The sequence below is a fragment of the Panulirus ornatus genome, chromosome 65 (assembly GCF_036320965.1).
Source record: "Panulirus ornatus isolate Po-2019 chromosome 65, ASM3632096v1, whole genome shotgun sequence".
Taxonomy (NCBI): Eukaryota; Metazoa; Arthropoda; class Malacostraca; order Decapoda; family Palinuridae; genus Panulirus; species Panulirus ornatus.
The window spans coordinates 24,918,703-24,941,269 of record NC_092288.1 but is presented as its reverse complement, the minus strand read 5'-3'; the positions used below and the strand labels follow the sequence as shown (position 1 = coordinate 24,941,269).

The following is a 22,567-nucleotide window of genomic DNA, read 5'->3' as shown; positions in this document are numbered from 1 at the left end:
TACTTGCTGCCTTCATTCATTTCCACTGCCAACCCGCCACACATGAAATAGCATGCCCCCATCTAGTGAGGCAGCGCCAAGAACAGACAAAAAGGCCACATTCGTTTGCACTCACTCTCTAGCTGTCATGTGTAATGCACCGAAACAACAGCTCCCTTTTCACAACCAGGCCCCACAGACCTTTCTATTGTTTACCCCAGATGCTTCACATGCCCTGGTTCAATCCACTGACAGCACATCGACCCTGGTACACATTGTTCCAATTCACTATTCCTTGCAAGCCTTTCACCCTCCTGTATGTTCAGGACCCGATCACTCAAAATCTTTTTCACTCCATCCTTCCACCTCCAATTTGGTCTCCCACTTCTTCTCTCCACCTCTGACACATATATCCTTTTCGTCAATCTTTCCTCACTCATTCTCTCTGTGTCCAAACCATATATACATATACGCCCATATACATATCAACATACACATATACAGCCATATACATATATATACATACCCATGTACACATTCATACTTGCTAGCCTGAGCCAGGTACCCATTTTATTGACCAATCCCAAGGGGTGGATGAACAACTGGGTTGACTGGTGACCGACTGCTGTAACCATGATTCAAACCTATGCACTCGACCCTGGACAGCCCTTATATGTGTCACAGTCAGGAATGCTAACTGCTAAACCAAATGAGTCCATTCCTTCTACAAATAAACATATAAAAAGGCTGACCCAGAATCAAACAACTGAATCATTATGAAGTTGACATTTCTACCAAACAGGATGGTACTGAACTATATGCCTCTCAATGTAATGACTAATATGACCACATCATGCCAATACCTAGCAATTCTTTAGCACTACTCAAGGTTAAACATCCCATACACTGAGTAAAACAGTCAGCATTATTAATTCTGTAAACAATAACAATCCTTCTTAGATATCAGCAGTGTTATTTAATTCATATGAATGAATCAACCACATCAAAATCAACCCATGCATCTACTGCCCTATACATGGAACCCAAAGCTGTTGTATAGCAAATACTTAAAAAGAAAAGAGAAACACTTCAGAAACTTTGAGTCCTGGAGTCTTTCAGATTATGGCCCTAATACATGAAATCTGTTTTGTTAAAATCAACCCATCAATCTACTGCCCTATACATGGAACCCAAAGCTGTTGTATAGCAAATACTTAAAAAGAAAAGAGAAACATTTCAGAAACTTTAAGTCCTGGAGTCTTTCAGATTATGGCCCTAATACATGAAATCTGTTTTGTTAAAGGCTTCAGCTCATTCAGTGGTCTGAACCAGTACCAATATTCACATAAGATAACTAACTTAAGATTCACTATACTTAGCATTCTTTCCATATTTCAGTTATCACAACAGAAAAGGACAACCTACACTTACTTGGCCATTTCAACACTGACATCTGCTAGTCCTATTCCTGAAGTGCAGGGGTCCCTGCCTATAGCTACCACCACTGTGTTGTATTCATCGATTATTTCCTCTCCTTCATTGGTTTTTGCAGTTACTTTCAGCTTGCCTGGCGAGCCTTCCTCAATCTGTTATAAAAAATTTTGACAATGAAAGATTGTGGAAGGACGAAATTTCTACGAGACTTAATCATTAACACAGGGATGGAGAATTATACATTTTTTATCACTCAGCTCAACTACCTTGTCTATATAATACATACAGCTTGTTCCTCAAATGTATGAAGTTGACTGCTTTCTCTTTTCACCTCACTAACACACAGTAATTTTTCATGACACCTGCATAAAATCAACTCTTGCTTCATCCAAGCCCTAATAACATCTTTACTCTCTCACACACACATCACGTAGGTAATACCTGGTAGGCAGCCACTGGCCAAGGAGGTATATTACTGGTACTAACCACCATGGTATCAGGAGGGTTAGTGACACCTGCATAGAGAGCCAGCACTTCACTGGTTGTCAAGTTGTACTCCTCTGACCCAAAGTAACTGTCTTTTCTTTATGCCTCACCCACATGTGCACTGCAGGCATTCTGTCCACACACAAACAATCTCTCCTTGTGACACACACCACTAGACAAAACTTAACTTGCACAACTCATTCTTCATAACTTCTAGATTTTCCTACTAACCCTGCCTTTTGGCAAAATGGTAATAGTAACAGATAGTGATAATAGGTAGAAACATTAGTAAAGAGCATTAGGTAGAAGTAGTTGCTAGGAACATTCAGGGAAGAGCATTAGACAGAAGTGATAGGTTGGAACATTAAATAGTAGTAAACATTAGGCACATCAGACAGGAGCCTCAGGATGCACAGTGATGAAGTTGTACTCTGCCAGTGGCCTGCTAACTGTAAGGCAGTAAAAGGTTAAGAAGAGGTGCCAGGGTTCACTGGTAATGGACTCTTTTGCCATGGCCACCACCCAGTAAAGAGGTTCCTGAAGGGAAAGAGTGTCTGATAAGATAGACATTTATACCAGAAACTCAAGTTCCATTAATACCCAATACCCCAAACTAACTCATAATCCAGCAACCTCAACCTTACTCATACTCATAAATATCCCAAGTATCAGTCATGCTTTAGCATCCAGTAATCATGACATAAAGCACCCTTTACCTCACTTTGTCCTAATATCTTGTCTCTCATAATTCAATGCTTCTAACCATATTCATGTCCAATATTCAGTCTCACTTCTTTTCAAACGTGTTTGCTACTTTCCACATGACTGAGGTAGAATCCAGAACAGGTGACTAAGCCTTAGAAGAAAAAAGATCCTCACTTGGCATTCCTCTCTTCCTTTTCATGGACAGTAATACGGGAAGGGAGAATTTCTTCCCCCGTCCCTCTTAGTCACCTTCCAATACAAGCAGGAGATACATGGGACAGTCCCACAATTTCACTTTCTGAAGTGTGTGGTTTGAGAAACAAATGGGAGATGCAAAATTATTGTCTTGAAAAAGTGACCAGAGAAAAGGAACATATGAAAAGAAAGGATAAACACTCCACTGAAAAATATGAAACCTAATTTACTAACCTGTTCAATAGATGTTGGCACAGCACCACGAATAAACTTAACTCCATTCTGCTCCATGTATGCCCCTATTTTTTCAGCCATCTGCTGATCAAATCCACGTAAAAGAATGGACCGTACCTGTAAAGAAAAAACTTAGGTGTAACATATTTTGATCTATTTTGCATCCATTAAAGTAAGAACTGAAGAGTAAATTTATCAATACAAAAATAATTAGAAAATAAAAAGATTACAATATACAAGTTTTTTCATACTTGTTTCTCCATTTCCAACAGAGTGAGGGTGTGCCAGGAGCATACGAAGAATGGCCTCATTTACTCACAACCACTCTAGCAGTTATGTATAATGCCCAAAACCAAAGCTCCCTACCCATACCCAAACTCATGGACCTTTCCTTGGTTTTTTCCTGACCACTTCATTTGCCCTGGTTGTCGTGTGATAGCACACTGCCCTGTATTTCCAATTCTCTCCTACCTGTGCACACCTCACAGGATTCTCCATATTCAGACCCCAAGTACTCAAAGGGTCTTTCACTTTAAACTTCCACCTCCTCCTTGGCTTTCCACTTCTTAATCGCTCCAACTCCAGCATGTATAACCTCTTAGTTAGCCTCTGCATATGTCCACAAAATTTCAGTACACCCTCTTCAGCTCTCCTATATACTCCTCTTATTACCACACCTCTCTCTTACCCTGTCATTTCCTATTCAATCAGTATACCTTACACTACATGTTGTCCTCAAAAGATGTAATTTGCAAAACATCCACTCTACTGTACTTTTTGAGCTAAGGTTTCTCTCTCATTTTGTTGGGATAACTAAAGAGCAAAATCATCTTTACTCTTACAGAAAGTGACCTCTTGCAACACAATCCTCAATGCATCAAGGACCTTAGCCCCCTTACCTATCCATGGCTCGCTTCATATCTCATGGTTCCATCTGCTGCTGTACCCCATGCTGACTCATGGTTAGTGTATGTGTAATCCCAATATGTAAATGTTAAACCCTCTGCAAGAAAAGATGTCTTTTTTGTGAAGAATATGTCATTTCCATCAAAAACAAGATATTCCTCATTCTCTTACCATTACAGTTGTGTCATAACCCAGTCCAGCCAGAAAACCAGCACATTCAAGAGCAATGTATGAGGCTCCCACAAGAAGAGTTTTGCCAGGAGCATAAGGCAGTGAAAATATGTCATCTGAGGTGATACAATGCTCTTGAGCACCAGGAATATCAGGGTATCGTGGTCGTCCCCCTGTGGCCAGTATAAACTTGTCAGCTGTAATCACTTTTTCCTTACCTCGCCGATCAACAGTCTGTAAGATATCAAAATGCAATATAAATACTCAACTGATACAGGGAGTTTTGGTAAAAAAAAAAAAAAATCCAATAAATGGTAAATCACACACACAAAAAAAATCAACTCGCAATTCAAACACAATATGAAGCAATCCTTTGATTGCCTCGGCAAACCCTTAAACATTGGAATGGATGTATACATGCTGTTAAAAATGAGATGAGCTGATGACAAGAGGTGCCTTGTATATCTATTACAAGGGCATCTGTGTGTATGTGCAAGCCAAAAAATTTATAAATTGGTATTTGCTTCAACCTATTTTTGACTCTCCCAATCCTGCTTGGTTCACCAACAATTAACATGCACCATTTAGACATGACCAGACACAAAACAGATTATACAAAAAGTCTATCATCTTAACTTCATATCACTGATAATTATGAAAGATCTCATAAACAATCCATCAATAGTGCCAATGTACAGGTGGTCATTCACAGTACTTGAAAAAAAGATCAATGCAATCTCAAAAATGCCAGGTGCTACAAGTCTTGTTAAAGGGAAGAAGACGAATGAGCATAGCTATGGAGCCTAAATGAAAATGCTTATTCCAACTCTATGTACGTATATGAATCCTTGATTTCCAAGAGTAAAGACAGGAGAGGAATGAAAGCGGTAGATAGGAATAACCAACTTGGAAAGACGTACGAGACTCAATACTGAAGTCAGAATCCTGAAGAAAAAATATGTGTCATTTGAAAACCACACGCACTGATAGGCCATGGAGTTGATGTATTCAAATATGTGACAGACAAGAGGATAGCAATAAAGACAACTGGTACTAAGGTAAAAGATAAAAGGAAAAGGGGTAGAGCAAGATGTAACTGGATGCTTAGTAAGAGGGATCAGGGTATCTCAGAAGATCCCACTTAAATAAACAGTTTGCCACAGGCAATGGAGAAATTTCATCAAGTGAATGGATAAACAAAGACACTTCACACTTTGTGAATCAGTTTACCGATCACAATAAACAAGACATATGTTACATTTTATGAATCAACATAATGATCACAATACATGATTTGGAAATACTCCAGTGGTGTAGATGTCTTGTTCACTTTGGCATAGTTTTTATATGCTGAGGATACATAAACTGTGAAGTCATATGAAAATTATCTACCTTAAACTGAGTAAAATATGAGGTAAACTTATTCTGTTTATGTTAAGTCTTTGCCTACCAACCAAAATACTTTTTTCATTGTCCATAAAAATGTCGAGTCACAAGTAACTGGCCTCAGTTATGGATAAATCTTTCAAAAGCAAATAAAAATGATTTTGGTGGGTTTTCCATCATGAAGCACCGACAGTGTGGCCATTTCAGCAAAACATCAATCAATGCTGCTTGATGAAATCAATTTCAGTATAAATGGAGGAGCTGTGGGGAAGATCCTAATGTCATAGTTGACAATGTTTCAGATCGTTACTAGAGAGGTCCTCGTAAAGGAAAACGTGGCATTTGAACTATACTTGTGTGCATATCAATCTTCTTCTAAAGATGAACCCTGCATTTAAAGACTGCAAGAAAAAAATCACAACCAACGTGTATATCTGGAAACACAGAGATCAACATCTAACAATTAAATTTAGGCCTAACTCAACAAACTTACAAAGTACAATGCTCATCATTCACCTTAATAAAATTCTGCAAAACTAATGTTAAAATTATGTCTTACCTTTAGTGTGTGTGAATCCATGAATTCTGCATAAGCATTTAGATAGGTTACCTTCTTCTCTCGCAAGGCTACCCGGTAGCCCCAATTCAGAGATCCTATATGGTTCTGAATACTTTCTACCATTTTGTTCCAATCATGAGAAATTGTCTCTGGGGTTGTCCATCCAAACTCTCGGGAATCCTGGAGGTACATAACAATGAAGTAAAACTGAAATCAATTTCAAGGCTGCATTTCATAATCCTCCATCATATACCACATCTAGAGTGCATCAATATCACTAACAGTCTAAAATTTATCCGAACAAAAAAAAAAAAAAAAAAAAAGCATCCTGTTATATGGGAAACCCCGTTTTCAACCCTTGCACCTTCCTCTTGACCTCCTGCTGCTTTCTTTTATACATCTCCCAGTCATTTGTACTCCTTCCTTGTAAGTATCATCCACATGCCCCTTTTCTCTTTCACTAAGAACTTTACTTCATCCTTCCCTAAATACCTCCCATTCCTCACCCACTCCATTCCCACATTTCTCTAACCTTTTGCCATTCTACACTCAATCACTCCTCATACTACCTCACACAAGTCTCCTTTCCAAGATCATTTACTCTCACCACTCCTCCCCAACATTCTCTCTTCTTTTTTGAAAACCTCTACAGATCTTCACATTCGCCTCCACAAGATAGTGATAATACATCCTTCCCTCCAGTTACCCCTCTCAGCACATCAACATCCAAAAGTCTCTCTTTCACACTACTATCAATTAACACGTAACCCAATAACGCCCTCTGGCCATCTCTCCTACTCACATACGTATTTATTTTATTGTACTATACTTTGTCGCTGTCTCCCGCGTTAGTGAGGTAGCTCAAAGAAACAAACGAAAGAACGGCCCAACCCACCCACATACACATGTATATACATAAACGCCCACGCACGCACATATATGTAAATATAAATTTCAACATATACATACACACACACATATATATATATATGTGTAAGGGTAAGAGAGATGTGTGGAAATAAAAAGAGCGTGGTTGAGAGAGCAGAAGAGGGTGTTTTGAAATGGTTTGGTCACATGGAGAGAATGAGTGAGGAAAGATTGACCAAGAGGATATATGTGTCGGAGGTGGAGGGAACGAGGAGAAGAGGGAGACCAAACTGGAGGTGGAAAGATGGAGTGAAAAGGATTTTGTGTGATCGGGGCCTGAACATGCAGGAGGGTGAAAGGAGGGCAAGGAATAGAGTGAATTGGAGCGATGTGGTATACCGGGGTTGACGTGCTGTCAGTGGATTGAATCAAGGCATGTGAAGCATCTGGGGTAAACCATGGAAAGCTGTGTAGGTATGTATATTTGCGTGTGTGGACGTATGTATATATATGTGTATGGGGGTGGGTTGGGCCATTTCTTTCGTCTGTTTCCTTGCGCTACCTCGAAAACACGGGAGACAGCGACAAAGCAAAAAATATATATATATATATATATATATATATATATATATATATATATATATATATATATATATATATATATATATATATATACATATATACATATATATATATATATTTATATATATATATATATACATATATACATATATATATATATATATATATATATATATATATATATATATATATATATATATATATATATATATACATATATATATATATATATACATATATATATATATATATATATACATATATATATATACATGTACATATTCATACATGCTGCCTTCATCCATTCCCGCTGCCATCCTGCCACACATAAAATGACACCCCCCCTCCCCCAGCACATGCGCAAGGTAGTGCTATAAAAAGACAACAAAGGCCACAATCGTTCACACTCATTACTGTCATGAGTAATGCACTGAAAACACAGCTCCCTTTCCACATCCAGGCCACACAGAACTTTCCATGGTTTACCCCAGACGCTTCACATGCCCTGGTTCAATCCATTGACAGCACGTCCACCCCGGTATACCACATCATTCCAATTCACTGTATTCCTTGCATGCCTTTCACCCTCCTGTATGTTCAGGCCCCGATTGCTTAAAATCTTTTTCATTCCATCATTCCACCTCCAATTTGGTCTCCCACTTCTCCTCGTTCCCTCCACCTCTGGCACATATATCCTTTGTCAATCTTTCCTCACTCATTCTCTCCATGTGACCAAACTATTTCAATACACCCTCTCCTGCTCTCTCAACCACACTCTTTATTCCCACACATCTCTCTCACCCTTTCATTACTTACTCGATCAAACCACTTCACACCACATACTGTCCTTAAACATCTCATTTCCAAAACATCCACCCTCCTCTGCACAACCCTATCTATTGCCCATGCCTCACAACCATATAACATTGTTGGAACCACTATTCATTCAAACATACCCATTTTTGCTTTTCAAGATAACGTTCTTGCCTTCCACACATTCTTCAACGCTCCCAGAACCTTTGCCCCACTTCTGCTTTCATGGTTCCATCTGCTGCCAAATCCACTCCCAGATATTTAAAACACTTCACTTCCTCCATTTTTTTCTCCATTCAAACTTACCTCCCAATTGACTTGCCCCACAATCCTACTGAACCTAATAACCTTGCTCTTATTCACATTTACTCTTAGCCAGGTACCCAATTTATCAACCAACCCCTAAAGGTGGATGAACAGCTAGGTTAACTGTGGACCGACTGCTGCATCCAGGGTTCAAACCTATGTGCTCAGCCCTGAGAAACACCATAAAAAACTGGAAAATTAGGAATTTTCGTATGGTCCATATGCCATATCTATCTATTTCTAGTGCCTGTTCCCTCCAAGAACTCCCTCGGGAAGGTGGCCAAGGCAAAAGTATACATAACTGATGAACTCATGTATGTTGTAAATCTTGCATTAATAAAATCGTTATTTTTGAAATATGATGTGCTTGTTGTGTATCAAAAGATGAAAATAATTCTGATCATTCTCACACCAAAATGCATTTCCATCCACTTTTACTTCTGATGATCAAGCCTGCAAAGATAGTCTTTATATCACAGATCAGATATTAATCAGAATTTTTTCAGAGGTAAACTGGGAAAGCTGGCATTCTCAATATTAATCCTCACCCAGAACTAACCTTTAGGTCATGTCCAAGGATTGCAGCCTGATGCATGAGCTTCTTTGGGATGCAACCCACATTGACACAAGTACCACCAAGTCCCCAGGATGTGCCTTTTGGGGTTGGCTTAACGAAGTCACACACTGCAACTTTGGCTCCTAAACTGGCAGCTTCTTTGGATGCTGCTAAGCCACCAGAGCCACCACCAATAACTACCTATTGATCAAAAGTTTGTTGACTTAAGCTTATAAACAAATCAAAATATTTTCCAAGTTAGCAACAAAAAAAAAAAAAAATTTAAGACCTGAATGTTGAGACTAAATGAAAATATGTGAAACTATTGAGAGAGCTAAATCTAAGGATTCATATGAAAAGGATTAGATGTACTGATAAACCTTATAACCTTATTTGAAACATGCTTCCTATCATCATCATGTACAATGGAGGAAAAACAACAATTAACACCTGGTACTTTCAGATTCAAAAACTTGCATATGTATGATCATCAGTTTGCTATCTTCCAAACAAATGGCAGTGATCAATTAAGAGGGAACATGCTGTGCATCTGTCAAAACATAATCGCACTTACCAAGTCATAATCATAGTTGTGATCCGACTTATTGATAAGGGGCAATAAATCTCCACTGGCATGAGTTTCAAAGGTCTTGTCTGCTCCACCAAGATGTTCACCATTGATGTAAACATTCGGTACAGTTCTCTGGCCAGACTTCTCTTTCAATGCCTCCTGTACCTCTGCACCATTTTCTGGAGATAAAAGATCCTCCTTCATTACCGTTACTTAATGAAAACAAAAATATCTTTTGCAACAGATATAATTAATCATCCACCCTAATGTCCACTTTCGCCATATAATGCTCCAGCAACTTCAAGCAGGCAAAGTCTGGTAACACCAGAAAAAAAGCATATATTTGTACTTCTATAGGATTACTGATTTAAGAGAACTAGTCACTCTACACCAGCAAGAGTTATGCAAGCTACAGAGTCAATGGTTGTTTTAAAGACTTCTAGCAAAATGGTAGGGGCAACAGATGGAATGATTAGGCAGGAGCATTAGGTACAAGTAGTTAGTATGAACATTAGGTAGAATCCTATGCAAACACTGCACCAGAGTTGCCCTCTGCCACCGGCCTGTTGAGGGTGAGGAACTAAAGGCCAAGCAGCAGCTTGGGAGTTCACCAGTTATGAAGACTCTATTGGCATGGCCAACCCCCTGAGGGAGTTCCAGTTGGGAACAGCCATCAGAGATATAGATAGATAGATAGATAGATAGTGTGTGGGATTTAACTTTGGATGGTTAACTCTGGTTTCAGTATATCATACATAAAAGCTTGTGATTGGATGTGTGTACATGAGGTCAGTGTTTGCTTGTTGCTCATGCTATCTGATAAAAGTGGGAAAGGCACTCGAGTATATAGAAAAAACATTGTTACTCTAATGTAACACATCCAACATCTACTCTAATCGAAGAGTACCTATAAAAATGGACCAAACACAAGGTTTCTTCACATTACTCAATGGTCAGTTTGTAATACACTATATTAAAACCTATCTCTCAATAAGAATAAAAGATGAAGTCATACCAAGTCATCATTACTAATACTCTGTTTACCTGATATGTACTGTGAATACTTAGTATCTAAATCTGTTTTATTCTATGGACCACCACTGGTTAAATGTAATTCTTAGTTTGTATGTGTATGTCACAGGATGCAGCACTTCCTCTGAGCCAAACAAAAAAGGGTTTTCCTAAAGGAGTGGCACAGAGAGTTCATGTGTCATTCTTTGCAACTTTCATAACATTACTTTTTTGGTGAGTATCATCAAAAATCAAAATAATCTATGTTCCAAGTTCTGGAAATAGCCTTGAAATATCCAAGGAATACTAAATAATACTCCACACTTATATTTTAGCCGTAAGTTAAAATAATACACCAACAAAACTCACTGGCAACTTTCCAGTAACATGCATCAAAGCCTCAAGGTCATGAGCAAGTCTACTACTCACCTACACCATCTGAGGTGAGGTGATACTGACAGAGAATATCTGTGGCCTTCAACATTTTCTCTGACAAATCTATTTCTTAATGGCTTCTCTAACAATTAAAATGACAAAGGGTGAACACTTTAAGAATGCTATGAGTCACACTATTATACATAATCAAACATCTGAGGGAGGTGTTACCCGACTTTGCCTGTTTGGGGTTACACCTTTGGTGTGGCTGTATCACTGGGAGTATAGGTTCCTCAAGGAACTACACACTCCAAAAGAGTATATATTTTCCAGCTAAAGAAGTATTGCAGCTTTGGGGTGCATGAACCTTCAGAAAGGTCCTAAATGACACCAAGACTCTTTCCTAACCATTTTTCTTGGGGAGTTCATAAATCAATACATAACATTACAATATACTGTCTATCTACCTAACTATATCTCTGATGCCTGTTTACCCCCTAACAACTCCCATCAAGAGGGTGGCTACGACAAGTCTCCATTCATCCCTGTCCTTGCATGCCTTCCTTGCATACACCAAGAATGTACTGTATCCCATGTACCATAGAAAAGTACTTGTATTTGCAGCTCTGAGGAAAACCATTAATAAAAACTTTAACTTGCCAACTTAAAGCATCTTATCAAAACATGGACAAAGACTATAGATACATGCAACTGGGATGGATTTTATAAGATTCATGTGGTGAGAGAAAACTGAACAAAGGAACACATACAGTATCTAAAAAAAAAAAAAAAAAAAAAATAGCATAGGAATTCTGAGATGCATATTCTGAAATCATGAAGATATAGATATGAGATGATCAAAGTAGCCAGATACAAAAAGGGCAAGAAAGTCTGTACATGAATTTTTTCAAAATCTACAAATTTATGGAGCTGTAGAGAGATTGAAACATGACAGAAATCCTGCATGAGATGTCTAGCAAAAAAGTGGGAGATGATACAGCGGATCAAGCCAAACAAATGCATTCTCATCAGCTAATCCACCGATTCACAACCAGTGTGCCATGACACTGGTACATTCCTAATTAGAAATAAAATCATTGCTATATCATGTCAAAAAAAGTCAGATATATTCTTTGAAAATACATTCTATAACTATGGCATTGTGCTAATCATGTACTGTAACTGACAGCCAATGAAGCAGCAAGCATTCAACACCATTCTTACTCTACTTTTTTCTTCTTGACAGTGGAAAGTCAAAATGTTATCAAAGTTTGGAAACTGTTTTGCATATGGTATCTCAAATGTTTCATAAATCACTTGAATTTATGTGATCATAAATACTACACTTTTTTTGCTATATTATCACTGTGTAGAGATTTTCATTTTCTTGCCTTTCGTTGGAATAGAACACTTGCAAAAATTCATTTAGTGTGCTGCAAGGATCTAGCAAACTGAAAATGTTCTACAAAATAATATGGGATGAGAAGTATGGAAATATTCTTATGGTTCTCCCAAACTACAATGATTCTGAAAAAACTAACAATTTTAGTATGCAAGGAATGGCAAGATAGCATTCTAAATGAAGACTATTTTTCCTGCCCTTTAGCATTACAAAAAAGTGAACAACAGCATCATTACCATACATCACTCCAAGCTGTTACGTATAAAACACTAAAAAAGTAGTCAATGATACTGACATTTATGTGAAAGGCTAAAAGCATTCCAATTATGATCAATGAAAAATGGCAACTACAAAAGGTTTAGACTGCACTCTAAAGCTGCCTTAAAAATAATCCAATGAAGAAGTTTCAGGCATGAGTGTTGTGGATGGGGTGATGGAGTGCCCAGCACAACTGTGACAATGGTGAGTAGGTAAAATGTGAGCAACCCTGGTCTATTTTAATGTATCCTTTAAAAATAAGAATTATTAAGTACAGTAAGTGTGGTTTGGGTACACTCAAAAAAGAATTGAAAAAGAATGATCAATTAGTTTTGGGCAACAATGCACAACACAAGACTTATGTTGAGAATACATCATTCCATGAATAATTTCAATAAAACTTCACCCATGTTCTCTAACCCAACAAAAATGTGTTGCAATGGCAACAAGGTATACAAGACAACTTCCTACATTGGAATGGCCAATAATCAATAGCATGAGCTAACAGGACATGCGCTGTCCTTATCTTAAATGTTCTCGTAATTAACATTCCTTCATACACCCCGACATCTTATACAGTATTTCTCACAGACAGTACTGATTATTCGGTAGATACAGTAATATGGCATTTTCCAAAAACCAGACATTCAAATATATTCAAGTACAATGAACAACACATCCTACAAGGCAAAAAGCCTTTCTGGTAGTCTGGCAAGAATTTTTTTTTGTCTTTTTTTAAGGATGCATTATTAATTTCAAATTTCAATCCATTCAAAACTTTCATATATTTCAACATCATGCAAGAAGGAACGTGATGAAACATGCTTGTCGTAGGGTTTAGGGGTTTATGGCACGACTTCAATGTGGGAATTGGCAATATAACTTTCCATCCATTTTTCATTTTATAAAGGTTTTAATTTTCAACACCTCAAGAAAAAATATCGAGCAAGCTATTTCAGATTCGAAAATGGGCATCTCATGAGTAATTCCCTCTTAACATCTGCATGATTAATATCTAATCAATCATACAAACATTCATCCACACATAAACCTCTCTCTTCTCCCTTCACAATCCTACTCAGAGTCTGGTTAAACTACAGAGCATGTCTGTATACACTGATTACAAAACTTGAAGGTAGGTTAATAACTAGGTAATTAATTTTTCTGTAGAGACAAGTCAACACAAACTTATATTTCCACATCTCCTCTTTAGTTGCACGTGCTTAAGTCCTCCCTACCTCATGCATGCTGTGACAGACTAATATTTCGATTAAACTTTCCTTTGAACTCACCCATGTGATCAAGCTCCAATGCGTAGAACTCCACATTTATCTGCTTGAAGAGATCCTTGACCTGAAATATCAAACATCACAGACATCACGAAAACTTTCCAGTAAATCAAGTAATATATACATTAAGAGAGATATATACAAGACTGAGAAGCAAGGATCAGCCACATAATGGTTATAAATTATCTGATATATTTCTCTATTTTTCCATAAATCTTTTACTTTGCTACTTTCTTTAGTAGTACTCCATAATTCACTGTCAAATTTTTTTTTGCAAAATCTAAAAAACGTGTCTATTCTTTTCCCCTCTCATTAGTTTCATATACATCATCATATTGAGTTAGCATATGTGCTAGCATGCCTTTACCAGGTAAAAAACCTGACTGGACTTCTTTTGTTTCCTTAAAATGTTCCATTATGAATTTCTTACTATTATCTCACAAACTGTTTGACTGACTCAACTGTACTGTTTAGGTAGCATTTCTGGCTTCCCTTTGTGTACTGGTGTTATGTATGCAATTTTGCAGTTATCTGCTAACTCTGATTGGTCTGTGTTTTGTCTCAAGCAAACCATCTCTTCTTCCTGCCTCACCCACATGTGGGCTGATGGCATTCAGTCCACAAACATACAAGCTCTCATCTTACATATCATAACATGCAACTCACATGACTTGTTCACTGCACCTTTAAATTCTCATGCTACATGTCATGTACTTCAAAAAACTTTTCCAAGATATAATTAACATAAATTTTTGTTATACAAAGGTGAATGGGTGAATCTAACAAGAACTATCCTACAACTTCAAAAATTAATACTTTTTGGTGATTAAAGTATGTCAACACTAGTTCTAATAAAATATTCATATATAGACTATTAAACATAAAAAAAAAAAAATGCATTACTCATCACCAATAATGACTTCTACACCTCTGAAGGCAATATGATACATCAAACAGGAATATGATTCCTAAATTCTGTATGTTCAGGAGTGTGTAGCTATCAGTGATCATCATAAAAGATGCACTAAATCATGTATGCACGCATGACTGATATGGAATGGGATATGACAATGTAGAGCGATCAGTATCTGCAGGAAAAACTATGCCATTATAAGCATGGATATTACTGGCAGTGAATACTGATACAGTAAAAGATGATACTGTACTACTACATGTAATTCTTTAAATGTGCAAATGAAGCATCAATTCAGTGGAAAACATATACATGTGAGGTTTCAAAATAAAATCCTTGTTGTAAAAACATGACTAATACTTGCAATAATATAAAGGATAATTGTCCACTTCAAAGGAGCAATACATAATGATAAAAGCATGTAACGGGTGCGAGGTACTGCGCTGAATTTCCACCTACACTTAATTTGGTTGACCTTCCCAACTCAAGTCATTTTTAGATATGGTCTACATCAGTGCTAGTGTATGTAATTTCAGAAAAAAAATGGATACAATCCTTAAAGGTAAACTTTTGTATTCTTCTATTATCTAAACTCCATTGAATCTCAAAATGTTAAGTGTTCAACAAAAAGAGCCAGGGTACATCTCATCATAACATCCAAACATTTTCTTTCTAATCATAGCTTTCTAGATACTAAAATAATCAATACTTTATATTAACTGTTACAGACTTCTACAAATCAGATAACATGCAGTAACACTAATATTTCAGTAAGCGCATAGTGTACCATGTACAAATTTTCATGAAATCATCTTAATGATAATTTCATCAAGTGTGAAACTAATAACTGTGAAGACAGCAATAAATTCCAGTTCACCTATAATACTTGAGGCAATTTCTTTTTCATCAAGTACATAAAGAATTACTTCTGATGACGTTTTAAAATATTCTACACGACATTTACACATCACTTATTAAACATGCTAATATCTAAGGACTCTTTGTAATGGCTGGGAGGATTAAAGTTTAATGTTTAAAAGTCAAATAATCTAGCTTACAAAACCTAGCACGAGTCAGGCAAGGCTACATCTAGCCAGGATCACGCCTCGCAAAACTATTACCCCACTGTCTCAAAAACTATAGAATGTATACCTCAACCTCTCTAATATGTAGACCTTTATCCCTGTTAAATGTCTATATCCCATATTTTCCATGAAATTATTGGGGATGCAACTGTACTTTTGAAATACAATATGTCAACACTCGTGAATAAGATTATCTAAGCCATCCAAGAACATGCAGTGTCATGGTACAGAGGCTACTTTTATTCTTAGTTTAAGTACTTAATAACAATTACATGCTAAGCAACATGAACTTGAGTAAAACCCAATAAAACATTTAAAACAAAGATTCTAACTTTTCATAAAAAACTAATTCATACAACAGATTCCTCAATTTATGCGTCAACCAATTACACAACAGGTGTAATGCACCTTCATGGTCTGGAATGATCTTTGAATGTTTTTCATCTCCAACAAACACTCATCTAATGCAAAAATTATCTAACTTTTGCCCTAATCCCTTGAAATTATGGGAAGCAAATGCATAACACACACATATCAGAGGTCTATGGCATCAAAAAATTTGGTTATCTTTATATTATAAATAAGGTTATGAATTCAAATTTTCATCTAAGTTCATGTTCAAGCATAGTACAGGTACATCCTAAATTCAAACATAAGAATTCAAGACACTCCAAAAACCTGAAAATTAGGTTAAGATTGTCATAAAACATGATTTTATTTATCACTCATTTTCATCATTACTATCCAGTTTTTAAGTATTGCAACTGTGTATAGGGAAAATCCCACAATATAAAGAAAACTAGTTTTAGAAAACTAGTTTTAGTGTATTATCTCAGGCCTCTGAGGCACATCAGATTTTACTATTACATGCCTATTTATCTTATTAACTGCACTCAAAAGTATGGAAATATATACTGCATTATCCTGAAATGTCCTTATCCACAGCATATTGGAAATCTGATGTACCTGTACTATATTCTGATCTGAAAAAATTAACCGAAACATTAGCATTAATTTTTTTGTTACTGAAGGGGGAAGGGGGGAATGACTTTCAATATCTTGGAAAGTTTTGTGGGGCCTGGATGTGGAAAGGGAGCTGTGGTTTCGGTGCATTACACATGACTGCTAGAGGCTGAGAGTGGACGAATGTGGCCTTTGCTGTCTATTCCTAGCACTACCTCGCACGAATGTGGGGGGAGGGGGGTATCATTTCATGTGTGGTGGAGTGATGACGGGTATGGATGAAGGCAGAGTGTAGGAATATGTACATGTGTATATATGTATATGTCTGTGTATGCATATGTATGTATATGTTGAAATACATAGGTATGTATATGTGTGCGTGTGGGCATTTATGTATATACATGCGGGTGGGTGGAGCCATTCTTTAGTCTGTTTCCTTGTGCTACCTCGCTATATATAAGCTCCATTACATGGACTATAATGGGTTTCTAATGAACTGTCATTTGCTGGTTTCAATATAATATTTATAGAAAACATTATGATATAATTCTACATCTAAAAGCTAATATAATCTTTTTTCTAGCGTCCATATCATGCAATGATACTATGAAAAATGTTACTTTATCAAATCACATAAATTGTATGTGGGGATTATAATATAGGAATCTCCACCAATCCAAATGCAAAAAAGGGATGTAGCTCTCCATGTTCTCCAGGATCTACACCCATGACAAGAAACTTATATATTTTGTTCGAGCATGAACCTTTTGGCAGAGTTGCAGGTAATTTGCAGAGCAAGACTTAAATAATGATACATGACATAAAACATGATTTTGAGATCAAAAGACAATTCTTTATCATAATATCTGAAAGAATATGAATAGGTTTATCATAGCTGGACTCTGTTCACTTAAAGCGCAACATTTTTGATGATGTTAGGTTACGTTAAATGGGGTTTCTTGCACTGGTATACTTTAGCTAAGCAGGGTTGTTATAATTAAGTCCTGCCACTCTCTTGACAAGGAAATCTCAACTGCATTTATGAAATTCTATGATTTATTTTGAACAACAAATAAAGACTAAGGAAATACGTTCATCATATTTTTCCTCTGATAAAAGTCAGCTGCAGCAGGTTCAGGAATATCAAAAAAAATGTGGATTTTGTTAATGTTGAAGTTGGTGAAGCACTTCTAGACACCAACAGATCTTCACAATGGTGGGGTTGTATCATTCGGAGTACAGTCTCGTCAAAAGATGTTCGACCAAGGGAGTCTACATTATTCAGCAAATGAAATTAGCTCAGCCTAAGGCTGCGGAACCTTTGAAAAGGCCCTGGGTACCACCAGAACTCTTTCACGGAAATTGGTCTCGGGGTAATGAAAAACAAAATACAATTGACTGCATTGTGATGCCTGAAAGGGTTCTCATAGTTTACTCGGTGCTGGCAATTTACAATCATTATCTTAACAAACATTCATTACGATCGCTGCCGGGAAATCCAGCTTTAACGGTACATTAATAAAGTACTACAATATTATTACCATCCTCCTCGTGTCTCATCACTAAAATACTCAATTTTATTTCTACTTCTTTGGAAAGGTTTATCATTCCACCTTGGTGAGGTAATAACAAGAGCACATGACAGTCATAGTAATACCTATCTTTACGAGTGAAAAGAATTTTCATTTTTTTTCCCATTTTAGCTCGTTCAACAGCCGTTGAAGCACACCTGTTCTGGGGTCACCACATCTGTCCTGGAGTCTACCTCACCATACGTGACCGGGATGTCGATACATTGAGTGAGAAGACTGATCCACCCAGTCATTAATATGTCGGCAAAATAACATTTGATCCACCTAGTCCCACATATCTTTCCGGAAAATCACCACTCAGAGATGAAGTCAACTTCTAGTATTGAGGAATACAACTGTGAGGCTCAAACTACCCCAAGTGTAACCACAGAACCATAATGACTCAAGATAACTCAATGATAAATAATAACTAGATACATAAGCCTAACCCGGCGTGTCGTCATACCAGGAAAAAAATGGTAAAAGTGGGTTCATTGCTCACCACAGTCGGGGTAATGGGTCATGACATTTTCCTCAAGTGTAAAGACAAGTAATAGACCTACATAATGACTACCGACACCCCAGTAGTGGTGAGGGAAGGAGTAAACATGGAATATTAGCCATGTTGCGTCACCAGGACCTTGGGGCACCTGCAGGTGACGTAAAGATCATGGCGGCCACACGACTCACCCAGGACAACCCCACACACACCCTCCTGGTGACTTACCCTGTGGCAGAAGGGACAGTAGGACTTGCTGAAGATCATGACCTTGTTCTCCTGGATGTACTTGTCGACGATCTGGGCAGGGGAAAGCCCCTGGGTGATGGGCGCCATGGTGGCCGAGCCTCCCCTGGTGCCCACAGCCCGCAGCCCACTCCCACACACACCCACGGTTCTCCCGGGTCTCCTACACGTCCACACACGGCAGCTGGTCGGCGGGGTCACCCTCAGGAAGGTGGTCAGACTGCGAATAACCAGGGAAGGCGAGGAGCGGCGGGTGGACACGGCCCTCCACACGGCAGCGGCGGCGGCCAGGCTGGTCATAGCGGCCTCCCTCCCTGCCACACCTCACCACCACCTCCACCTCCTCCACCACACTCCTCCACCACTCTCCTCCACCACACACTCACACAATCTCCCTCACATACAATCTTCCTTCTCCCTGTCTAAGGGAATAATAATATCTTTTTTTTTTAAATATTGTTTTACAGCAAAACTGGAAACTCGCACTCCTACTTGCTTGAAGGCTACACTCAACCCCGATAACTGGACCCCGTACCACACTACTATCTCATCTATTGTCTCTATATCACAAACAATACCTGATCAGTATCTATTCTACGCTACATCAATATTTCATCACACTACATCCACCTCTATCGTCAACTAATGAGTCAACAAAGATACAGGGGATTCAATAACGCAATGGTGGTTTTCCTTCGATTTTCGGTCTACTCGAACCTTCTGGAATTTTTTCTCTTGTCACAATGACTTTCAGGAAACATATCCATACGTGACATACTTGAGTAATTCCTTAATATATCATAATGTATTATGCATACCACTCATCCCCCTGGAGGGATGGGGGAATCTATATGAGAGAAAACGACAGTACCTGAGGACATAGTGAGGGAGGCACTAAAGTTTTTGCAAAATAATAATACTAAAACGTTTATAGTAAATATCTTACATAATGCCTACCATTTTTTTTCGAAATTCACAAAACCCTAGCATCGTAAAAGCTCTCATAAATTCTACATAGACTAAAGCGTTCTGGTAAAGGTCAAACACTAAAAGTTTCCTACAATACTAGTAAGAACAAAGGCTTCCTACGTTATAGCAGCTGCCTTGCTGGAAATAATTATAGCTTTGGGCCCCAGAGTTGTTGAGGACCACTGGAGAGGGGTGTGGGGGGGGGGGGAGGCAGGTAGAGCAATGTGGAATTACTATGTTGTACCACACAGGGAGGGAGCTGCACCCTTGTTCTTCTCCATCTTAACTATATTATACATCTTTCTATACTTTTATACGTTCTATGTTCATTTTAATTGAATGAATGGATAAAATAAGTCATATATATATATTTCCACGCACACATAGAAACTTAAGACAGGGACGTGGATTATGCTGACCTCGTCAACGAACTATAATGTAAATATTTCTTTTAAAAATGTCGGTTCTAAACTTCGACCTCAAAATCAATTTAATTGGCTATGATCCGTCTGGCAGGCAGCAGGTGCGCTGATGGCTCGCTAACAACCGGTGTGTACGATTTGGTCATTTGCATGTCGCTGTGAGCACACTGGTTCTAGGAAAACAATAAAAAAATATGTTCCTGCTACATATGAGATTTTTGATACTGTTTATTTTGAGTCCTACAACACTATTCAAAATGTGTAAGGTCAACCATCAGATATACCCGAGCTGGTTCCTTGGTATGTGTCCCAATTATGTAGTTATATAGGAACGGCGCAGCTCAGGCAATTATCAATTCCTAATGAGATTTTGATCAATATATCTAGTGAGGCAATAATAATGTCTGATGGTCATGCAGAGCAATACCATGGGATAATCTGGGAATCTAGATGACTATTTGTTGAAAAGAGGGTTGCATGACTGGCTATCAAATGACTCATATGTAACTAGCCAGGTATATGTATATGAACTGGAAGTTCAAATTTTATCACCTCTTGCTCTAGTATTTCTACAGCTGGGCATATAAAGACCTGACGAATATATAACAAAGCATAATACATTTGAGAGGTAGAAATATGGTCAACCATTCCAAAAATCTAGACTCTATATTAGACTATCATTAACCTAATCCTTGAAAGACAAACTGTAAACCTGCACTCTTTTCACATTACTACGAACCACAGTATCCAACAATGGTGCATGTTAAATATCACACTTACCACACCAATCCAGCCACCACTCATGATGCATTCCTGACCTATTCTGTAGACATCCCATCTCCTAATGAACACACAACCACACTCATGAGACACCACTCAAAAATCAGCTCAAACCATCCTCATAACTAAACAGGAGAAGCATCAAAAAGCTACAGAAAATCCAACCAGAATCATCAGCCCAAGCATCCTTCACTCCCACTGATGCATGCAATGCAATTACAGAACTCTCCCACTACAGGTCCTGACAACATAATCAACACAAAAAATACTTTGGCCCATTTGCAATCCAAAGCCTTACAGACATCTTCAACTACTGCTTCACAACAAAATACCCAACATCTGAAACCCTGTAAACACAATACCAGTCTTAAACCCTGACCTCACACAACATATTCCATGTGGCTTCAACTAACCACAGCCCTCCTCCTGCTCAGTTCTAGCAGCAATAGACATTAATAAGGCAGACTCTGTCCCCTGACACATCCTTTCTCAAAAAATACTTGATACCACCCTTCACAACAATAACAAAAAGTGATTGACCAATTTCATAGCTGGTCGCTATGGTAGAGTCACTCACAATGACTTCATCTCTAAAATGCTTAATCTCTATGACAGAGTTCCCAAGGAGCCATTCTTTCTCCAATACTCTTCAACCTCTTCCTTCATGATCTCCCATTACCTCTAGCAACCCACAACATGAAGGCCCTTTCATATGCAGATGACCTCACAGTCACATCACAATACCCTGACACCACACTGCAAAAACAAACCTGCAGAACTACATTATACATTTGGAACAATGGCTCACCAAAACGGAATGCAGTATCCTGAAGTCTTCAATTACTCTTTTAACCCAAGACAGACACAAATCCAACCTACACCCTCCACTGACTCTGAACGGACAATCACTCCCATCGAACAAAAACATCAACCCTTTTAGGCATCACATACGATACACACATCAGTCATTCCTCACACCAATAACTTCAGCACAAAAGCAACATATAAAGTAAATGCCCTTGGAGCACTAACTG

The 22,567-nt window shown here is 38.0% G+C and overlaps 1 protein-coding gene across 1 annotated transcript in view; it reads right to left on the bottom strand.

Annotated features, from left to right (window-relative positions):
• Positions 1-19,900, bottom strand: part of Trxr1 (Thioredoxin reductase 1) — a 34,299-nt gene extending 14,399 nt beyond the window's left edge. The window contains exons 1-8 of the mRNA XM_071657978.1: positions 19,345-19,900; positions 14,089-14,149; positions 9,754-9,929; positions 9,183-9,380; positions 6,056-6,235; positions 4,111-4,344; positions 3,034-3,150; positions 1,411-1,565 (exon numbers count right to left, since the gene is read on the bottom strand). Coding sequence (XP_071514079.1) covers positions 1,411-1,565; positions 3,034-3,150; positions 4,111-4,344; positions 6,056-6,235; positions 9,183-9,380; positions 9,754-9,929; positions 14,089-14,149; positions 19,345-19,662 — 1,439 coding nt within the window. The 5' untranslated portion in view covers positions 19,663-19,900. The remainder of the gene's footprint in view (positions 1-1,410; positions 1,566-3,033; positions 3,151-4,110; positions 4,345-6,055; positions 6,236-9,182; positions 9,381-9,753; positions 9,930-14,088; positions 14,150-19,344) is intronic.
• Positions 19,901-22,567: the final 2,667 nt, after the last annotated feature.